At 41.3% G+C, this 19,042-nt stretch overlaps 1 protein-coding gene across 2 annotated transcripts in view; it reads left to right on the top strand.

The window, feature by feature from the left end:
* Nucleotides 1-19,042, top strand: part of ABCC12 (ATP binding cassette subfamily C member 12) — a 77,735-nt gene that overhangs the window by 6,941 nt on the left and 51,752 nt on the right. For both annotated transcript variants that reach the window (XM_088027109.1, XM_088027110.1), the window contains exons 5-9: nt 1,708-1,881; nt 2,344-2,491; nt 5,634-5,782; nt 8,213-8,320; nt 10,311-10,586. In XM_088027109.1, coding sequence (XP_087883235.1) covers nt 1,708-1,881; nt 2,344-2,491; nt 5,634-5,782; nt 8,213-8,320; nt 10,311-10,586 — 855 coding nt within the window. The remainder of the gene's footprint in view (nt 1-1,707; nt 1,882-2,343; nt 2,492-5,633; nt 5,783-8,212; nt 8,321-10,310; nt 10,587-19,042) is intronic.

Here is a 19,042-nt window from a genome sequence, read left to right as displayed (position 1 = left end):
AAGACATGTATCATATGACCTCACTGATATGAAGAATTCTTAATCTCAGGAAACAAACTGAGGGTTGCTGGAGTGGGGAGGTGGGAGGGATTGGGTGGCTGGGTGATAGACATTGGGGAGGGTATGTGCTATGATGAGCGCTGTGAATTGTGCAAGACTGTTGAATCACAGACCTGTACCTCTGAAACAAATAATGCAATATATGTTAAGAAAAAAAAAAAGAAGATAGCAGGAGGGGAAGAATGAAGGGGGGAAATCAGAGAGGGAGACGAACCATGAGAGTTGATGGACTCTGAGAAACAAACTGAGGGTTCTAGAGGGGAGGGGGGCAGGGGGATGGGTTAGCCTGGTGATGGGTATTAAAGAGGGCACATTCTGCGTGGAGCACTGGGTGTTATGCACAAACAATGAATCATGGAACACTACATCAAAAACTAATAATGTAATGTATGGTGATTAACATAACAATAAAAAAATTAAAAAAATAAAAAATAAAAAATGAGTGAGGAATTGATCCAATAACTCTGATTGTGTAGAGTTTGGGGTGCTAAAGCCATAATAAAGACTATGCCTACTGGACTTCAGAATTTATATTTTCTCTGTCTTTTTTCTTTTCTTTTCTTTCTTTAGAGAGGGAGAAAGAGAGATGGTTGGGAAGAGGGGCAGAGGGAGAGAGAGAGAATCTCAAGCAGGCTCTACAACCAGTGCAGAGCCCAACATGGGACTTGATCTCACGACCCTGAGATCATGACCTGAACCCAAAACAAGAGTGGGATGCTTAACCAACTGAGCCACCCAACATTCTCTTAACTGACTGAATTTATATTTTCTTAAGCCCTTGAACCTTAGCAATAAAATCCTCACCATTTACACAATAAAATTTCCCTAGTCAAGGAAAGTCCAGTGAGGTAAGGGAGAAGACTTGCTTCTTTCTTACAGTTGCTCTTTCATTATGTCCAAAGCATCCTGTATCAGTTAAGATGAACTTGGCTGCATAGAACAAGAAAATCCAAAATAACAGTAGATTAAGCAAGATGAATTTATTCCACTTTTTGCAAAAGGAGTCTGGAAGAGAGCTATTCAGGGCTGTTATGGGGACTTCTGGATCTTCCCACCTTTCTTTGTCACTATCCTAGTGCTTGGCTCCCAAAAGGAGGATGCTGGGATGGATGCTGGAGGTCCAGCCATGTCAGTCATGTTTCAGATAGCTGGTAAAAGGAAGGAGAGAAGAATAAAGGTATATGTTCTCTAAGTTGAGTTGGCTCCCTTTAAGAATGCATTTCCAAACTCCCATTTGATATTTTTGGCTTATATCTATCTCATTGACCTTGACACAGTCACATGGCCATACTCCTTCCACAAAGGAGGCTAAAAATGTAGTTTTTTAGCTGGGCATGTTGCTGCTCTGAATAAAGCAGGAAGAAGGAGAGATAGATAAAAGGTAGATGGTAAAAAAAGCTAGCCATCTCTCCAGCATGCTCTTAGATGATAATATTAATTACTCTTTATGTCTTTCTTCATTGGGATTCTCAGTCTTAAAATACTGGCCTCTCCAAAATCAGATCAGCATGAGAGCCACAAAATTCATCATGTTGGTCCCTTGACAAATACCCCTCCCCCTTAAGGCAGTTTTTTCTCTCCTCTCCTCAGTTGAGGAGATGTTTGGGTGGTGCTTCCAAAGCCTGAATCCATGTGCTTTCTTTCCAGGTGCTCAATATACTATCAAGTGATAGTTATTCCTTGTTTGAAGCTGCCTTGTTTTGTCCCTTGCCAGCCACCATCCCTATCCTAATGGCTGTTTGTGCAGTGTATGCCTTTTTCATTCTGGGGCCCACAGCTCTCATTGGGATATCTGTTTACATCATATTCATCCCCATCCAGGTAATGGCAGGTCTTTGCAATTGTAACTGCTGTATGCTTGCATTTTGCACACATGTTCTCACTGAGTTGGATAGAAGGTTTCATTTCCAGGGCAGGGAACTGAAGACTGTGCTCCCACTTTGTGCTCCCAAATGTGCTTTCTTTTGTTGGCACAGTGTATTTTTTTTTTTTTAAGAACTTGAATTTGAATGCCCTGGGGGAGGGAGGCATGCTTTTTCAGTTTGTCAAAGTCCCCAACATTCTCTTTGCATCCTAGCAACTCACGTATTTGTATCACCTGCCTGATCCCCAGTGGTGTCCCCTGTTCCACATTGGCTGCCACAATTTAAGGGAAGGATGGCTGAGAATTTCAGTCCAGTTTCCCTTAGAATTTTTCCTGGCACTTATACTCTGATCCCTGGATTTTTAGGTCAACTGCAACTCAGCAATTCTCTCTGAACACTGTTTGTACCTTGATTTCAGATGTTTATGGCTAAGCTCAATTCATCTTTCCGAAGATCAGCAATTTCGGTGACAGACAAGCGAGTTCAGACAATGAATGAGTTTCTGACCTGCATCAAGCTGATTAAAATGTATGCCTGGGAGAAATCTCTTACCAGTACCATTCAAGGTAGGATGTGCAAGTGCTTGAAGAACAACTTACCCTGTAGAATGAGCTCTTCTAAGGGGTTCTTAAGGTTCCTGGGGCCAGGCATTCCAGAAAGGGAGTTGTGGGGACCCCTGAACTGCTTTTCAGGTTTTTCAAGGATTACAGAGATTTTAATAGACCCAGGCATCTGTTCTGGTGAACCCAAATGCTTAGCAGGTGAGCGACATATGGCTTAGACTTTATGAAGGCATGTGGATGCTGGTACTGCCGGTTACCTTTTGCAAAAATAATCCATGAAAACATTATGAGAAGAAGAAGAGCTATCTCAAGCTATTTCCTTGACTTAGAAGATGTCTACACATACACAGTCACACACTCACACTTAACATATATATCTCCTTGCCTGCAGCAACCTCATCATGATTGCATGACCCCTGCTTTGACATTCCTTACACAGATATGAGGACACATATATAGCTTTAAAAAAATGATATTAAAACCATTACAATAAAATATAAATGCAAATCTAATTGCAGGAACATTTACATAATTGCTGACATAGACTCAGGTGGTTGGCCGGTTAATGATCCGAACCACTGTTACAATTGACTCTCTGGATCTACAATTACACTTTTAGATCAGCATGTAATTGGGCCTGAAGCTGTGTATCTGTGTTTTAGGAAGTGGCTTTAGAAAACTTGCTTCTGAGCTTGCCAAAGAAAGTGCTGCAGGTTGGGACACTGGCAACCCTTTGGAATCTTCCTTGAAGACCCAGAAATACCTCCTCACACATTGAACTTGCTTTAGTTCAATGATTTGGTTAAACTTGATTCCATTTGACTTGGTTCAATTTAATTTGAGTCAGTTTAACTCAATACATATTTATCAACTTCCTACTATGTGCCAGGTCATGGAGCTGTGTAAAATGATTAGAGAAAGATCCCTGCTTCTAAGATGAAGGGACAATGAGTTAACTAAGCTCAACAATAGCTATAAGTTTGTTGGCTCTACCTCTAGAATACCTCTGGAATCTGCTTCTCTTCATTCTGTTGCCACCCTAGTGCAAGCCAATATTCTCTTCCTTCTTGACTATGGAAAGAACATCCAGATGCAACACTTGCTTTCTTCCTTCCTGTACATAAAATCCATTATGTACTCAGAAACCACTGTGACCTATTAAAAATGTCAATCAGATCCTGTCCTTCCCTGCTGAAAAATCTTTAGTGGCTTCTTATCACACTTAGATTATTCCGATTTAGGACTTTTGATTTAAATCCAAATTCCTGGGGTGCCTGTGTAGCTCAGTCAGTTAAGTGTCTGCCTTCGGCTCAGGTCATGATCCCAAAGTCCCCAGGATTGAACCCTGCATCAGGCTCCCTGATCAGCAGTGAATCTGTTTCTCCCTCTCCCTCTGCCCCTCTGCCTGCTTGTTCTCTCTCTCTCTCAAATAAATAAATAAATAAAATATTTAAATCCAAATTCCTTTATATGGCCTATTATCCAACATGATCTGACCCTTGAAGACTTCTCTGATCTCATCACATCTTGTCTTAACCCTTGATAACTCACTTGGGCAATGGAACCTTCTGTCTTTTTTTAGAACAACATCCATGCTCATTCATGCCTCAGGATCTTCGCAGTTGCTCTTCCCTCTGCCTGAAATGCTCTTGTGCTAGATGTTCATGGTAACTTTGTGACTCTTCTCAATGTTGCTGACTCAAAGAGGCCTTCCTGACTATAGTTCTAAGCAGGTCCATTCTATACCAGTTCATTTTAATCATTTCACCCTGTTCATTTCTTTCATATCATCCAACAAATTTGTAATGATAGAATTTGTATATTTTTTTATTGTCTATCTCCCCAGTGGAAAGAGAACTGAGACTCTGTTTATTCCTATACTGTCCAACACCAAGCACAGCACCCGGCCAACAGTAGACATCAGGTTACAATTTGTTGAATGAGTGAACACATGAAATAACTGTAGGTTGAAGTGGGGAAAACGCCACAAAGGAAATGAAGAGAAGTTCCAGGAGGGTGAGGGGGTGAGCACATCACATTGGAGAGATCAGAAAGAGCGTCATGGCAGAAGTGGCATTTTAGAAAGGCCTTGAAGGATAACAAGGATTCAGACACTGACAGAGCTGGGGAAGACCCCCAGCAGGAACAAAGGTCTAGAGGTGGGTATGTGAGAGTGTGCTTGGGGACAAGGAGGTGGGTGGTATCTTAGAGGCAAAGGGCATGTGGAAAGCAGAGCTTTGGACTGCTGTAGAACTGGGTTCCAACTCTGCCATGAACACTTAAAACGCAAGTTACTTAACCTGTGATGACTTTCCTGTCCTGCCAGAGAGCATAATGATAGCCCCTCCCTTGTCACACAGTGATGAGAGTGATCAAATGAGAGCCTTGTGCAGTGCTCAGTAGAGCACTCAGTAAGTGCTGGCCCCATGTTGCCAGTGTGAAAGGGTTCTTTCAGAAGAGGCTGGAATTGGAGTGAAGAACTTTAAACACCAGGAGAAGGAGGCTTGAATTTAACTTTTGAACAGTGCAAAGGCACGGACCCCATCTGGACTTATGAAAGGGATAAATGCTCTTGGGCTTTGGTAGCTGTACCTGGGACAAAAGACAGGAGTCCCAATCTGGCAGTCTTCAGGTTTGTCACATGTGTTTTGTTTGGTTTTACAGTTTAAAAACTTTTTTCAATTAGTTTCCAACATTTACAAGTAGAAAGATGTCCCACAAAATTCCAGATCCCAGACTTCGGAACAGTTGAAAGTTTGGTGACACTGAGCTGCCCTGCACTGAGAGGTGGAGGCCCCTTTCACTGAGGCATGTGGTCCCCATTTTGCTATACTCCACACCCTCCCTCTGGTCTTACTCTCTGCTCACTCCCTTCATTTTCATTACTTGGCCAGCTTCTGTAGGCATCCAAGTGTATGACTCCTGACACAGAGAATCAGGTTTGGAAGAGACCTCAAAAACCATCCAGTATGGCAGCTGGCATGCACTGAGCTCCCAGTTTGTGCCCAGGACATTCTGTGCTTCCTTTCATTTAAACTTCACAACAGGAATCCTTAACACTCTTTTGCAGGAGGATAAGATAAGGGTAAATACATTTCTTAGTGCTGCAAAAATAAATCCATCACGGACTATTTTCTATTTACAGATACGAGGAAGAGGGAAAGGAAATTACTGGAAAAAGCTGGATTTGTCCAAAGTGGAAACTCAGCCCTGGCCCCCATTGCATCTACAATAGCCATTGTATTGACGTTCACCTGCCACATCCTCCTGCGACGCAGGCTCACTGCCCCTGTGGTAAGAACCATCTCTAGAACTGGCCTTTTCACACTCCAACACTGGCAAGTGCCAGGTGGGAAGCTTCTCCCTGCTTGCAAAGGCCCAGGTTTGGCACCAGAATACCCAATCACAGAAAGGCCAGAATTCTATCTTGACTTTTAAAAACAAGTGCTTGGGCTGACAAGGAGCCCAGGAGAGCCTAACAGTGACTCTTATCCAGTCTGTGTCAGTGCAGGAGTAGTGTTTAATGTTGGAACACAGTTTGAAATTTGTAAAACAAAACTGAAATCAGATGACCACTTGGCTGTTTTAGTCACAATTATTCATACGCTTTACAAGAAGGAAAGTTTGTGGGAGTTCTCTGGGTGGGAGGAGTCTTAGGTACTGGGAGTTGCTAGGGTCAGAACACCCCTTTTTAAAATCCCAACTCTGGTACTTTACTATGATGGAGGGTAATTCATTGAACCTCTCTTGCTTGGTTTTATTATCTATAAATGGGGTTATAATAGTCCCTGTGGTTGTGAAGACGGAAGGAGTTCTTTTATGTAAGGCACGTGGAACAGTGCCTGGTATGTTGTAAACGCTGTGTAAGTGTCTGTTGTTCTTATAAGCCTGATGCTCACCCAGGCCAGGAGATTTTGGGCTGAAAGCCTCAGAGGGAGAATTAGAATGAATGTGAGATGCTCGGGTTTTTTTTTTTATAAGGGGGCCTGTGCACTCAAAGGTAAAGAAACTCTGGGCTGGATCAGAAACAACCCCTGGCTGAAATAAACAAATAGCTGAGATATTAAACCCAGTGTCTGAAGGGTAAGTGAATGGAGGAAAGTCAATAAAAGCAAGAAAAAAAAAAGGGAGAGAGAGAGAACGAAATAAGCAAGTGCGCTGGAAGAGCAATAATTGCACCAAAAATCACGGATCTTGAGGGGAAGGGGCATGTGTGAGAAGGCAGGATGCTCTTGCTGGGGTGGGGGCGGCATCTGTTGTGGGGCTGTCAGTCCTGTTACTTCCCTGTGTTTCTTTGTAATGTGCTTTTTATTTTCTTGGGTTCTTCACACGCAGTTTACTCACACACTCTGGGGGCTTGAATTCAGCCATGAACCCAAAGCCAGAATGAATGGCAATGACATACCAAAGCTTCAACAGAATGCTTCTCTATTATTGTGACTGTGTTCTGTGATCCCAAATGACAACAAAAATTCTTTCCCCAGAAACACACCAAGAAAATTTAAAACCGAATTGAGTGCACATGGTTAATATTTTCTAAAACGATGATTTAGAAGAAATGTAGACCAAGAACAAATTCCCCTGAATGCAAGGCACATATTTTTCAAATTCAGAATCCCTTGGCTTCTCTGTCAGGGCCACTTCAGTAGGAGGTCAGCCCCAGGTGCTGGCTCACATCAGGAAGCCTGAGTGCTCTGTCAACCAAGGCCTGGGTTTTCTGAGCCAAGATAGTGCTTGGGGACCTGGGGGAGCTGAGTTCTCTTTGGGGATGGATTTGAGATCAGATGTAATGAAAGCAGCATTCTTCATTGTCCCCTTACAGAACTAATGAGGGTTAGTTGAAGCCCAGGGCTCTGTCCAGGGAGCCCATTCAACAGCAGGAAGGATCACTCTGGATTTGTTGATGGAAATTGTGTTATTAATTTCTTAAATGGGTGGTTAGGGAGAAACTGCTAATTACAAGTCGGACAGATGAGAAGATGAAATGTGAGAGATGAAATCATGCGTCCCTGGGGCACCGATGGAGCAAGGAAACTTATCTTCATTGAGGCTGTATGATGTTAACCACCTACCAGGCAGGGTTCAGTAAGAAAGGCCCCAGTAAGGAGGGGAGGTGATTTTTGGGAATGGCAGTTGAACAGAGGCTTTCAAATTTGTCTCAGGCATGTGGTGAGGCAGGGCGTGGAGGCTAGACCCCGGGGGCAGGAGAGCCAGAAGTCACTCTCCACCAGCCAGCATGGGCCAACTGGTCCCTCCAGGAAACTTCTGTCTTCATCCTGGGGCTAAATATGGTTTGGAAAAGGATACTCTAGATCTGAAGTGTCAGAGACCTCTGAAGCAACCGGGAGAAGGGGATAATTTAGGAAAACCCATGGGGTTTTGAGTGAATGGTCTAGGCCATGTAAGGATGTGGGTGGAGACTTCCAAACACATTCAATTAGAGGCCTTCCTTGAACATTATCCTCTCTGGACTGACAAAGAAAAGGGGATAAATCTCCCACCATTTTGATGAAAACCCAAAGCAAAAGAGATTAAGATATTGCTATCCCTAATTTACCAGCCCATGATTTGTGAACCATGAAATGAAAAAAAAAAAAAGTCCCTGTAAGAATTCCAACTGTGCCATCATTTCTCATCTCAGCAAATATAATTCCCATGGATATAATGGTTCAGAGCCAAGGCAATATCTCATCCTAAACCCTATACCTCTCTTTTGTTCTTCAGGCATTTAGTGTGATTGCCATGTTTAATGTAATGAAGTTTTCAATTGCAATCTTGCCTTTCTCTGTCAAAGCAATGGCTGAAGCCAATGTCTCTCTGAGAAGAATGAAGGTATAACTAATGCTGGGTGAGTAGGGAAGAGAGATCTCATTTTTGGGTGGAAAAATTCTCAGATATGGGGAAGCTGTGTAAACCCATTGGAGGGCTGGGTCACTGGTTTGAAGAACATTGGGAGAAGGCCCTGAATTCAGAGTTGGATCAATAAATGTGCATCAAGGAGGGTACAAGCAGAGCTTTATAAGGTTGTCTGTCCTTTTAGTAAAAATGAAATAGAATCTACCTACATGGAGATGATGTTCCTGACCTCTACTCTTTTTCCAAACTATAAATCTTAAGTTGTTCCAGGAGTGGGGTTGAATTTGCACTGAACCATCCTCCTCCCCTTTACCTACTTGGTTTGTCCTATGATGGGCGAGGTGATGGTAGTGATGAAGAGGGTAGTGGGGCACCACATTTACGCGCTCAGTTGCTTTATTCATTCAGTCAGTCATTCATCAGAGATATACTGTGTGCTTCCTATATATAAGGTATTGTGGGAAATGCAAATAAGAGGAAGAGAGAGTCTTTACACTCAAGAACCTTCAGTCTAGTGTAAGACCAGGTATCCCCGGAATTGATGTATGCAGTAAGGATATATGACTTGTACATAAAGTGGTTTTGAAGTTCAGGCAAGGGAAGGAAAAGGAAGATGGTGTTCCAGACGTGTGTGAATTAACGGAATGATTTTATTCACTCAGGCCAGCAACTGGAAGTCATCTTAGGCATCTGAGATGCCTGTATCCCACTTCTCCCTTACTATCCACATTCAACCAATCAAGAACCCTGTTGGGTCATCTTCTGCTCACTGTATTTCTTCAATTTTAAGAGACGCTGTTTGTAAGATTGGGTTGGAAGGTGGCACTGTTGACTCATCACTTTTTGAACAAACCACAAGCATGAACACCATCACATTAATTGTTTATATTATATCAGATATCTTAGGCTAGAGGAACAATGCTATTCTTGACTCCTCAACTTTTGGTCTGTCCCTACTGCCATCTCCTTCATTCAAGGCCTTATCATCTCTCATCTGAGTCATCCCAGTGACTTATGAACCAATCTTCCTTTTCCATTGTTGCTCTCCTCAAATCCCTATCACACTCAGCCCCCAGAGAGCTGTTAAAATATTGGTCTGACCACTGATATTCACCTGCTTGAAATCCTTGAGTCCTTGTTCCCTCCGGGACTGAGACGGAGCCTTCCATCAGCAGGTCCTTAGTTATGTCTCCACCTGATTTCCTATACCTTCCCTATCTTGAGCGCTGTGGTAATCCTGAATTGCTTGTTTCATGCCCCCACCCCAATAAACCATGGTGTTGCATGCTTCCTTGCCTTTGCTAATGCAAATATCCTCTTCCACCCCTCATCTTTGCCTATACAGCACCTTTATAGACTCAGCTCAGGCACCAATACATGGCCCTCAGGATGGGGAGCCAAGTTCCCTTCTCTGGAAGTTGCAGTGTTTTGTTCTTATCACATTTCCCTGAAATGTCTGTGTATGTTCCCAACTCTTTAAGGATAGGAATCATGCCTTATTCATGGTTGCATTTCTGCTGTTTACCCCAGAATGGTAGAGGGTAGACACTTGGCAAATGTTTTGTTGAACTGAGCTGAGTGGGGTCTTAGGACGAAGACACAGTAGAGGCTGAGCATGTGACTTTGGTTTCATAAGCATTAGTGCCAAGCAATGAAGCCCACTAACCAAAGACTGGCAAAAGCTTATTACCTTAGGCATGAGGAAGAAATGTAGCTGAGACTAGCATTCTCCAATGTGGGTGACCCACATAGACCTTGTGGTTAAGGAGGCATCTGTCCTAGATAGCAGGAGCTAGTAGACTATTTCTGCTGCAGCTTCTCCTAGGGGAATATCTTCAGAATATCTTCCCTGAATGTCCTAAGTAAAATTGCCAAGATTATGATTTTGGGTCATTAGAAGATATATTGGGGTGGTTCTTGCAAATGGATAATGTCTGCCCAGTTAATTTTGTCTCTTTAATCTTAGAAAATTCTCATAGATAAAAGCCCCCCATCTTACATCACCCAACCAGAAGACCCAGATACTGTCTTGCTTTTAGCAAATGCCACCTTGACATGGGATGAAGAAACCAGCATAAAAAGTGACCTAAAGAAAGTGCAGAACCAGAAAAAGCATTTTCTCAAGAAACAGAGCCTAGAGGCATACCGTTTGAATTCATCATCCCAGGGAGTTGCTGGTCCAGAGGAGCAAAGTGATAGCTCCAAATTGGTTCTGCACAATATAAACTTTGTGGTGAGAAAGGTGGGTAAATAGCTCTACAGGTGTGGCTTCCATCTTTCCTCCTTGTATCACACAGCTATGGCCTTACCAAGGCCTAACATAATTCAGTTTGAGCTGGAGGTGGTGGTGGGGGGTAATGTCTCTAATAGGCTGTCTTCTTTCCCCAATTTTAAAACTATGTACATGGTAATGGAGACATTCTCTTCAAGCTGAGAGAAGATGGTGGTTGTATTAGTACTGATCTTCAAACTCCAAAGGAGCCAGCTGCAATGTTGAATGGACAATACATTTCAGGTGGCTAGGCTCAAATTGATGATCTTTTATAAATCTTTTTAGATTTGTTCTTAATTTCACATTGGGGAACTATGATAGATAATAACTGACAATTATGAGCACTTACTATTTACCAGGTACATAATTAACTCATTTAACCACCCCAATAACCCTAAGAGGTAGGTACTATGGCTACCCCTACTTTATGATTGAGAAACCTGACAGACAGGGAGGTTAAATATCTCACCCAAGATCACACTGCTAGAAAGTGAGAGGAGACGGTTGCACACACAGGGCACCTGGCGCCAGAATCTGTGCTCTTCAGCAACACGCTTGTTAAAAGCAAATGAGATCATCAAGCAACCCAGGAAAGGAAGCCAGCCAGTCTGCTGGCTTCTCCCCTCAGGATTGGCGAATAGAGTCTTTAGACAAAGCTCTGCATTTATGGAATGTTTGGCCTTCTCCTGCATGTGGTTCTCTTGCACTGGGAACTCAGAAGCAGTGCTCTGGGGATGGCAGTATTTGTTGATTTTGCTGCAGAGGGCTCAGCATTAATCTTGTGCCTAGTATTTTAATCTCCCATGTTGTTGACTCACACTTTCCCCGTGCGAGCACTATAGAAGGAGAAGTTCTTATTTATTATGTGATGCTAAGCTCAATAGCTGGTGTAGAGTGGTACTTCTTGTCATTAACAAGGTTGTCTGCCATGTATTCATTGGAAATGGTATTTGCTTGGCTGAGTGCAATTGAGCTAGGTTCTCAGTTAAGTCCTGCTGGGTGCAACCCATTTTGCTTTCTCATTCCCTTCCTCCTGACACTAATGTGCATGCAGCACCTGGATTGCTCTAATCATGCCTTTGGAATTGCTCCAGAGAGGCCTCAGTGAACTACTCTTGTGTTTTAAAGAAAGAAGCTGCCTTTTAGCCCCCTCGTTGCTTTCCTCCTTCTCATTATGTTGGTGACCCTTGGGCTTGTCCATCAAGAACATGGTCAATGTTTTCTGAAACAAGGGGCAACACAGCATTGTGTGGATTAAGAGTATGCTTCTGGAACCTGGTGTACATGTGTTCCAGTCCCAGCCATTTGCCAGTTGTGTGACTTTGAATATACTGCCTAACTTCTTAGAGCCTCTCCTCCTTGACCTGCTCAATGGATATTTTAATAATAGCAGCACTTCACAAGGTGGGTGTGAGAATTGAAAGAGATATCATACAAAAATGCTAAGCCCATAGTAAGTCTCAACTGATGTTAGCTATTGTTGCCTTTTTTCTCTCACAACCAAGTCCAGCTTGAGAGCTGCCCTTAAATATCCTAAATTCAGAACATCCATATTTTCCCAAAATTTTTTTTCTGAATGAAGGTAAAATTTCTAATTTTTCCATGTAGGGAGAGGAGTTTTAAGTGATTATAAAGTAAAACATAACATAAAATTATAAATATGTACTACAGAAATTATAAAAATAGATGATGTAGAAAAAAAATCTAAAGCACGTGGTTGGAAAACCACCTGTAATCCCATCACCCTAGACAACCACTATTAAATGTTGGTATGTATCTTTTAGGGATCTTTAATGTGTCTATAAACATGAAGATAGCTATTTGATTTCCAAATTAAGATTATCAGGAGGATAACTACAAAATATTACTAACCCACTTGTTTCATTTAGCACAGTGGGTTTCAATTTCTTCCCTATCTCTGCAAAATCACACTTAGAACATATTCTCTTCAGTTTTATTACCTGTACTGTTCTTTTTTTTTCCTATTTTTATTTTTTAATTTAACTTTTTTTTTTAGTTTTTGATGTAGTGTTCCATGATTCATTATTTGCGTATAACACCCAGTGCTCCATGCAGAAGGTGCCCTATAATACCCATCACCAGGCTAACACGTCCTCCCACCACCCTCCCCTCTAGAACCCTCAGTTTGTTTTTCAGAGTCCATCGTCTCTCATAGTTCATCTCCCCCTCCAATTACCCCCCCTTGATTCTTCCCCTCCTGCTATCTTCTTCTTCTTCTTTTTTTTTAAATATAATGTATTATTTGTTTCAGAGGTCCAGGTCTGTGATTCAACAGTCTTGCAAAATTCACAGTGCTCACCATAGCACATACCCTCCCCAATGTCTGTCACCCAGCCGCCCCATCTCTCCCACCCCCCACCACTCCAGCAACCCTCAGTTTGTTTCCTGAGATTAAGAATTCCTCATATCAGGGAGGTCGTATGATACATGTCTTTCTTTGATTGACTTATTTCACTCAGCATAACACTCTCCAGTTCCATCCACGTCGTTGCAAAAGGTAAGATCTCATTCCTTTTGATGGCTGCATAATATTCCATTGTATATATATACCACCTCTTGATCCATTCATCTGTTGATGGAAATCTTGGCTCTTTCTACAGTTTGGCTATTGTGGACATTGCTGCTATAAACATTGGGGTGCATGTACCCCTTCGGATCACTACATTTGTATCTTTGGGGTAAATACCCAGAAGTGCAACTGCTGGATTGTAGGGTAGCTCTATTTTCAACTTTTTGAAGAACCTCCATGCTGTTTTCCAGAGAGGTTGCACCAGCTTGCATTCCCACCAACAGTGTAAGAGGGTTCCCCTTTCTCTGCATCCCCGCCAACATCTGTCGTTTCCTGACTTGTTAATTTGAGCCATTCTGACTGGTGTGAGGTGGTATCTCATTGAGGTTTTGATTTGGATTTCCCTGATGCCGAGCGATGTGGAGCACTTTTTCATGTGTCTGTTGGCCATTTGGATGTCTTCTCTGGAAAAATGTCTGTCCATGTCTTCTGCCCATTTCTTGATTGGATCATTTGTTCTTTGGGTGTTGAGTCTAAGAAGTTCTTTATAAATTTTGGATACTAGCCTTTTATCTGGTATGTCATTTGCAAATATCTTCTCCCATTCTGTTGGTTGTCTTTTGGTTTTGTTGAATGTTTCTTTTGCTGTGCAAAAGCTTTTTATCTTGATGAAGCCCCAATAGTTCATTTTTGCCCTTAATTCCCTTGCCTTTGACAATGTTTCTAGGAAGAAGTTGTTGCGGTTGAGGTCAAAGAGGTTGCTGCCTGTGTTCTCCTTTAGGATTTTGATGGACAGCCTGTCTCACATTGAGGTCTTTCAACCATTTCATTCTTCTGCATGTGGCTGTCCAATTTTCCCAACACCATTTGTTGAAAAGACTGTCTTTTTGCCATTGGACATTCTTTCCTGCTTTGTCAAAGATTAGTTGACCATAGAGTTGAGGGTCCATTTCTGGGCTCTCTATTCTGTTCCATTGATCTATGTGTCTGTGTTTGTGCCAGTACCATACTGTCTTGATGATGACAGCTTTGTAATAGAGCTGAAAGTCCGGAATTGTGATGCTGCCAGCTTTGCTTTTCTTTTTCAACATTCCCGTAGCTATTTGGGGTCTTTTCTGATTCTGTACAAATTTTAGGATTATTTCTTCCATTTCTTTGAAATAAGTGGATGGTATTTTGATGGGGATTGCACTGAATGTGTAGATTGCTCTAGGTAGAATTGACCTCTTCACAATATTTGTTCTTCCAACCCATGACCATGGAACATTTTTCCATTTCTTTGTGTCTTCTTCAATTTCTTTCATGAGTCTTTTATAGTTTTCTGAGTACAAATTCTTTGCCTCTTTGGTTAGATTTATTCCTAGGTATGTTATGGTTTTGGGTGCCATTGTAAATGGGATCGACTCCTTAATTTTTCTTTCTTCTGTCTTGTTGTTGGTGTATAGGAATGCCACTGATTTCTGTGCATTGATTTTATATCCTGCTACTTTACTGAATTCCTGGATGAGTTCTAGCAGTTTGGGGGTTGAGTCTTTTGGATTTTCCACATAAAGTATCATATCATCTGCAAAGAGTGAGAGTTTGACTTCTTTGCCGATTTGGATGCCTTTGATTTCTTTTTGTTGTCTGATTGCTGTGGCTAGGACTTCCAATACTATGTTGAATAGCAGTGGTGAGAGTGGACATCCCTGCCATGTTCCTGACCTTAGGGGGAAAGCTCTCAGCCTTTCCCCATTGAGAATGATATTCGCTGTAGGTTTTTCATAGATGGCTTTTATGATATTGAGATATGTACCCTCTATCCCTATACTCTGAAGAGTTTTGATCAAGAAAGGATGCTGTACTTTGTCAAATGCTTTTTCTGCATCTATTGAGAGGATCATATGATTCTTGTTCTTTCTTTTATTAATGTATTGTATCACATTGACTGATTTTCAGATGTTGAACCAACCTTGCAGCCCAGGGATAAATCCCACTTGTTCATGATGAATAATCCTTTTAATGTACTGTTGGATCCTATTGGCTGTTATTTGGGTGAGAATTTTTGCACCCATGTTCATCAAGGATATTCGTCTGTAATTCTCCTTTTTGATGGGGTCTTTGTCTGGTTTTGGGATCAATGGAATGGTGGCCTCATAAAAAGAGTTTGGAAGTTTTCCTTCCATTTCTATTTTTTGGAACAGTTTCTGAAGGATAGGTACTAATTCTTCTTTAAATGTTTGGTAGAATTCCCTGGGAAGCCATCTCGCCCTGGGCTCTTTTTTGTTGGGAGATTTTTGATGACTGCTTCAATTTCCTTAGTGGTTATAGGTCTGTTCAGGTTTTCTATTCTTCCTGGTACAGTTTTAGGAGTTGATACATCTCTAGGAATGCATCCATTTCTTCCAGATTATCTAATTTGCTGGCATAGAGTTGCTCATAGTCTGTTCTTTAATTGTTTGTATTTCTTTGGTGTTGGTTGTGATCTCTCCTCTTTCATTCATGATTTTGTGGATTTGGGTCATTTCCCTTTTCTTTTTGATAAGTCTGGCCAGGGGTTTAACAATCTGTTAATTCTTTCGAAGAACCAGCTCCTAGTTTTGTTGATCTGTTCTACTGTTCTTTTGGTTTCTAGTTCATTGATTTCTGCTCTGATCTTTATTATTTCTTTTCTCCTACTGGGTTTAGGCTTTATTTGCTGCTTTTTCTCCAGCTCCTTTAGGTGTAGGGTTAGGTTGTGTATTTGAGACCTTTTTGTTTCTTGAGAAAGGCTTGTATTGCTATATACTTTCCTCTTAGGACTGCCTTTGCTGCATCCCAGAGATTCAGAACAGTTGTGTTTTCATTTTCATTTGTTTCCAAGAATTTTTTAAATTCTTCTTTAATTTCCTGGTTGACCCATTCATTCTTTAGTAGGATGGTCTTTAGCCTCCATGTATTTGAGTTCTTTCTGACTTTCCTCTTGTGTTTGAGTTCTAGTTTCAAAGCATTGTGGTCTGAAAATATGCAGGGAATGATCCCAGTCTTTTGGTACCAGTTGAGACCTGATTTGTGACCCAGGATGTGGTCTATTCTGGAGAATGTTCCATGGGCACTAGAGAAGAACTTGTATTCTGTTGCTTTGGGATGGAATGTTCTGAATATATCTGTGAAGTCCATTTGGTCCAGTGTGTCATTTAAAATCTTTATTTCCTTGTTGATCTTTTGCTTAGATGATCTGTCCAATTCAGTGAGGGGGGTGTTAAAGTCCCCCACTATTATTGTATTGTTGTCGATGCGTTTCTTTGCTTTTGTTATTAATTTCCTTATATAATTGGCTGCTCCCATGTTAGGGGCATAGATACTTACAATTGTTAGATCTTCTTGTTGGATAGACCCTTTAAGTAGGATATAGTGTCCTTCCTCACCTCTATTACAGTCTTTGGTTTAAAATCTAATTTGTCTGATAGAAGAATTGCCACCCCAGCTCTCTTTTGGTGTCCATTAGCATGGTAAATCGTTTCCCACCCCTTCACTTTCAATCTGAGGGTGCCTTTGGGTCTACAATGAATCTCTTGCAGACAGCGTATTGATGGGTCTTGTTTTTTTATCCAGTCTGATAGCCTGTGTCTTTTGATTGGGGCCTTTAGCCCATTTACATTCAGGGTAACTATTGAAAGATATGAATTTAGTGCCATTGTATTGTCTGTAAGGTGACACTTACTGTATATTGTCTGTGTTCCTTTCTGGTCTATGTTGCTTTTAGGCTCTCTCTTTGCTTAGAGGACCCCTTTCAATATTTCTTGTAGGGCTGGTTTTGTGTTTGCAAATTCCTTTAGTTTTTGTTTGTCCTGGAAAGTTTTTATCTCTCCTTCTGTTTTCAATGACAGCCTAGCTGGATATCGTATTCTTGGCTGCATACTTTTCTCATTTAGTGCTCTGAATATATTATGCCAGTCCTTTCTGACCTTCTAGGTCTCTGTGGATAAGTCTGTTGCCAATCTAATGTTTCTACCATTGTAGTTTACATATCTCTTCTCCCGGGCTGCTTTCAAGATTTTCTCTTTGTCTCTGAGACTTGTAAGTTTTACTCTTAGATGTCGGGGTGTTGACCTATTTTTATTGATTTTGAGAGGGGTTCTCTGTGCCTTCTGGATTTTGATGCCTGTTTCCTTCCCCACATTAGGTAAGTTCTCTGCTATAATTTGTTCCAATATACTTTCTGCCCCTCTCTCTCTTTCTTCTTCTTCTGGGATCCCAATTATTCTAATGTAGTTTTGTCTTATGGTATCACTTATCTCTCGAATTCTGCCCTCATTCCCCAGTAGTTGTTTCTCTCTCTTTTTCTCAGCTTCTTTATTTTCCATCATTTGGTCTTCTATATCACTGATTCTCTCTTCTGCCTCATTTATCCTAGCAGTTAGAGCCCCCATTTTTGATTACACCTCATTAAGAGCCTTTTTGATTTCGACTTGGTTAGATTTTAGTTCTTTTATTTCTCCACAAAGGGTTTCTCTAATAACTTACATGCTTTTTTCAATCCCAGCTAGTATCTTTAAAGTCATCATCCTGAACTCTAGTTCTGACATCTTACTCATGTCCGTATTGATTAGGTCCCTGGCAGTCGATATTGCCTCTTGTTCTTTTGTTGCAGTGATTTTTTTCCATCTTGTCATTTTGTCCAGAGGAGAATAGATGAATGAGAGAACAAAATGTCAACAGGGTAACAACATCCCCAGAAAATATACACTAAACAAACAGAAAAGACCTGAAACCAGAGGAAAAGAAAGGGAAAGAATGAAAAAAGAAAGAAAAAAAGAAAAAGATAAAGTTGAAAACAAAAACAAAACAAAAGAAAACAGAATATGATCAAATATGATCAAACTGGTGCATAGATCAGTGCCACACACTAGATTTTGGGTGTATTTGGTCTGTTAGATTAAAGTGCCTCTCAAAATTTTAAAGAATAAAAACTTATATATGTACAAAAATAAGGGTTAATATGAGGAAGGAATGGAATATGACTGTAAAGATGAAAATTATAAAAGATTTTATAAAAGGAATTGATAAGAAGTTGGTTGAGAAAAGAAAGAAGAGGATTTAAAAAAAAAGGGAGGGAATGTAATCAGGCAGGCAACTAGAACAAAGGCATACACTAGAGATTTAGGGTATATTTTGATCTGTTAGAAGAAACTGTATTTCAAAATTTTAAAGAGAGAACAACTTACATATATATACCAAAAATAAGGGTAACTACTATGAAAGGATAGACTATGACTCTAAAAATGAAAAATAAAAAAGATTTTTTTTAAAAAGGGATTGATAAGATGTTGGTTGAAAAAGGGAAAAAGAAAAATTCAAAAAAAACCAGTTAAACAAAAATTAAATTTGAAAGACTAAAGAATTCTGGGAAAAAAGCCATGAATTCTATGTGCAGTATCCCCCTAGCACTGGAGTTGTGCTGTTCTCATTGATCGGTAAACTTGGTCTTGGCTGGCTGTTCTTGCTGATCTTTTGGGGGAGGGGACTGTTGCCGTGGTTCCAAAATGTCTTTGCCGGGTTCGTGTTAAGTAATCTGCTAGTGTTTCGCCTCGGGAGTTTTTGTTCCCTGCAAGCTTTCTGTACAGCTTTGGAGGACAAGAGTGAAAATGGCGGCCTTCCAGTCTCTGCCCCAGAGGAGCTTAGAGCTTGGGGTCCCACTCCTCAGCGAGCCCCCAGAGCAAAGCAGTCAATCACTCCTGTCTCCCCAGTCTCCGGCAGGACTCCATGCTCACCTGGCCTGTGACTGAGCATTTCTGTCTCTGGCACATGACCCCATGTGGAGTCTCCAAACCCAGCAGATCCCTGTGGTGCACTCCCATGCCACTCCTCCCAGGGGAGGAAGGGAAGTCTCCCCAGATCTGCCACTTGTTGGGTCCCTGCTGAAGAGCAGTGTCCC

Source organism: Eumetopias jubatus, unplaced genomic scaffold (genome assembly GCF_037043125.1).
Source record: "Eumetopias jubatus isolate StellerSeaLion01/CBP00866 unplaced genomic scaffold, mEumJub1_p1.0 scaffold_10, whole genome shotgun sequence".
Classification (NCBI taxonomy): domain Eukaryota; kingdom Metazoa; phylum Chordata; class Mammalia; order Carnivora; family Otariidae; genus Eumetopias; species Eumetopias jubatus.
The sequence above is the reverse complement of the archived record's forward strand: the minus strand, read 5'-3'. Positions and strand labels throughout refer to the sequence as shown.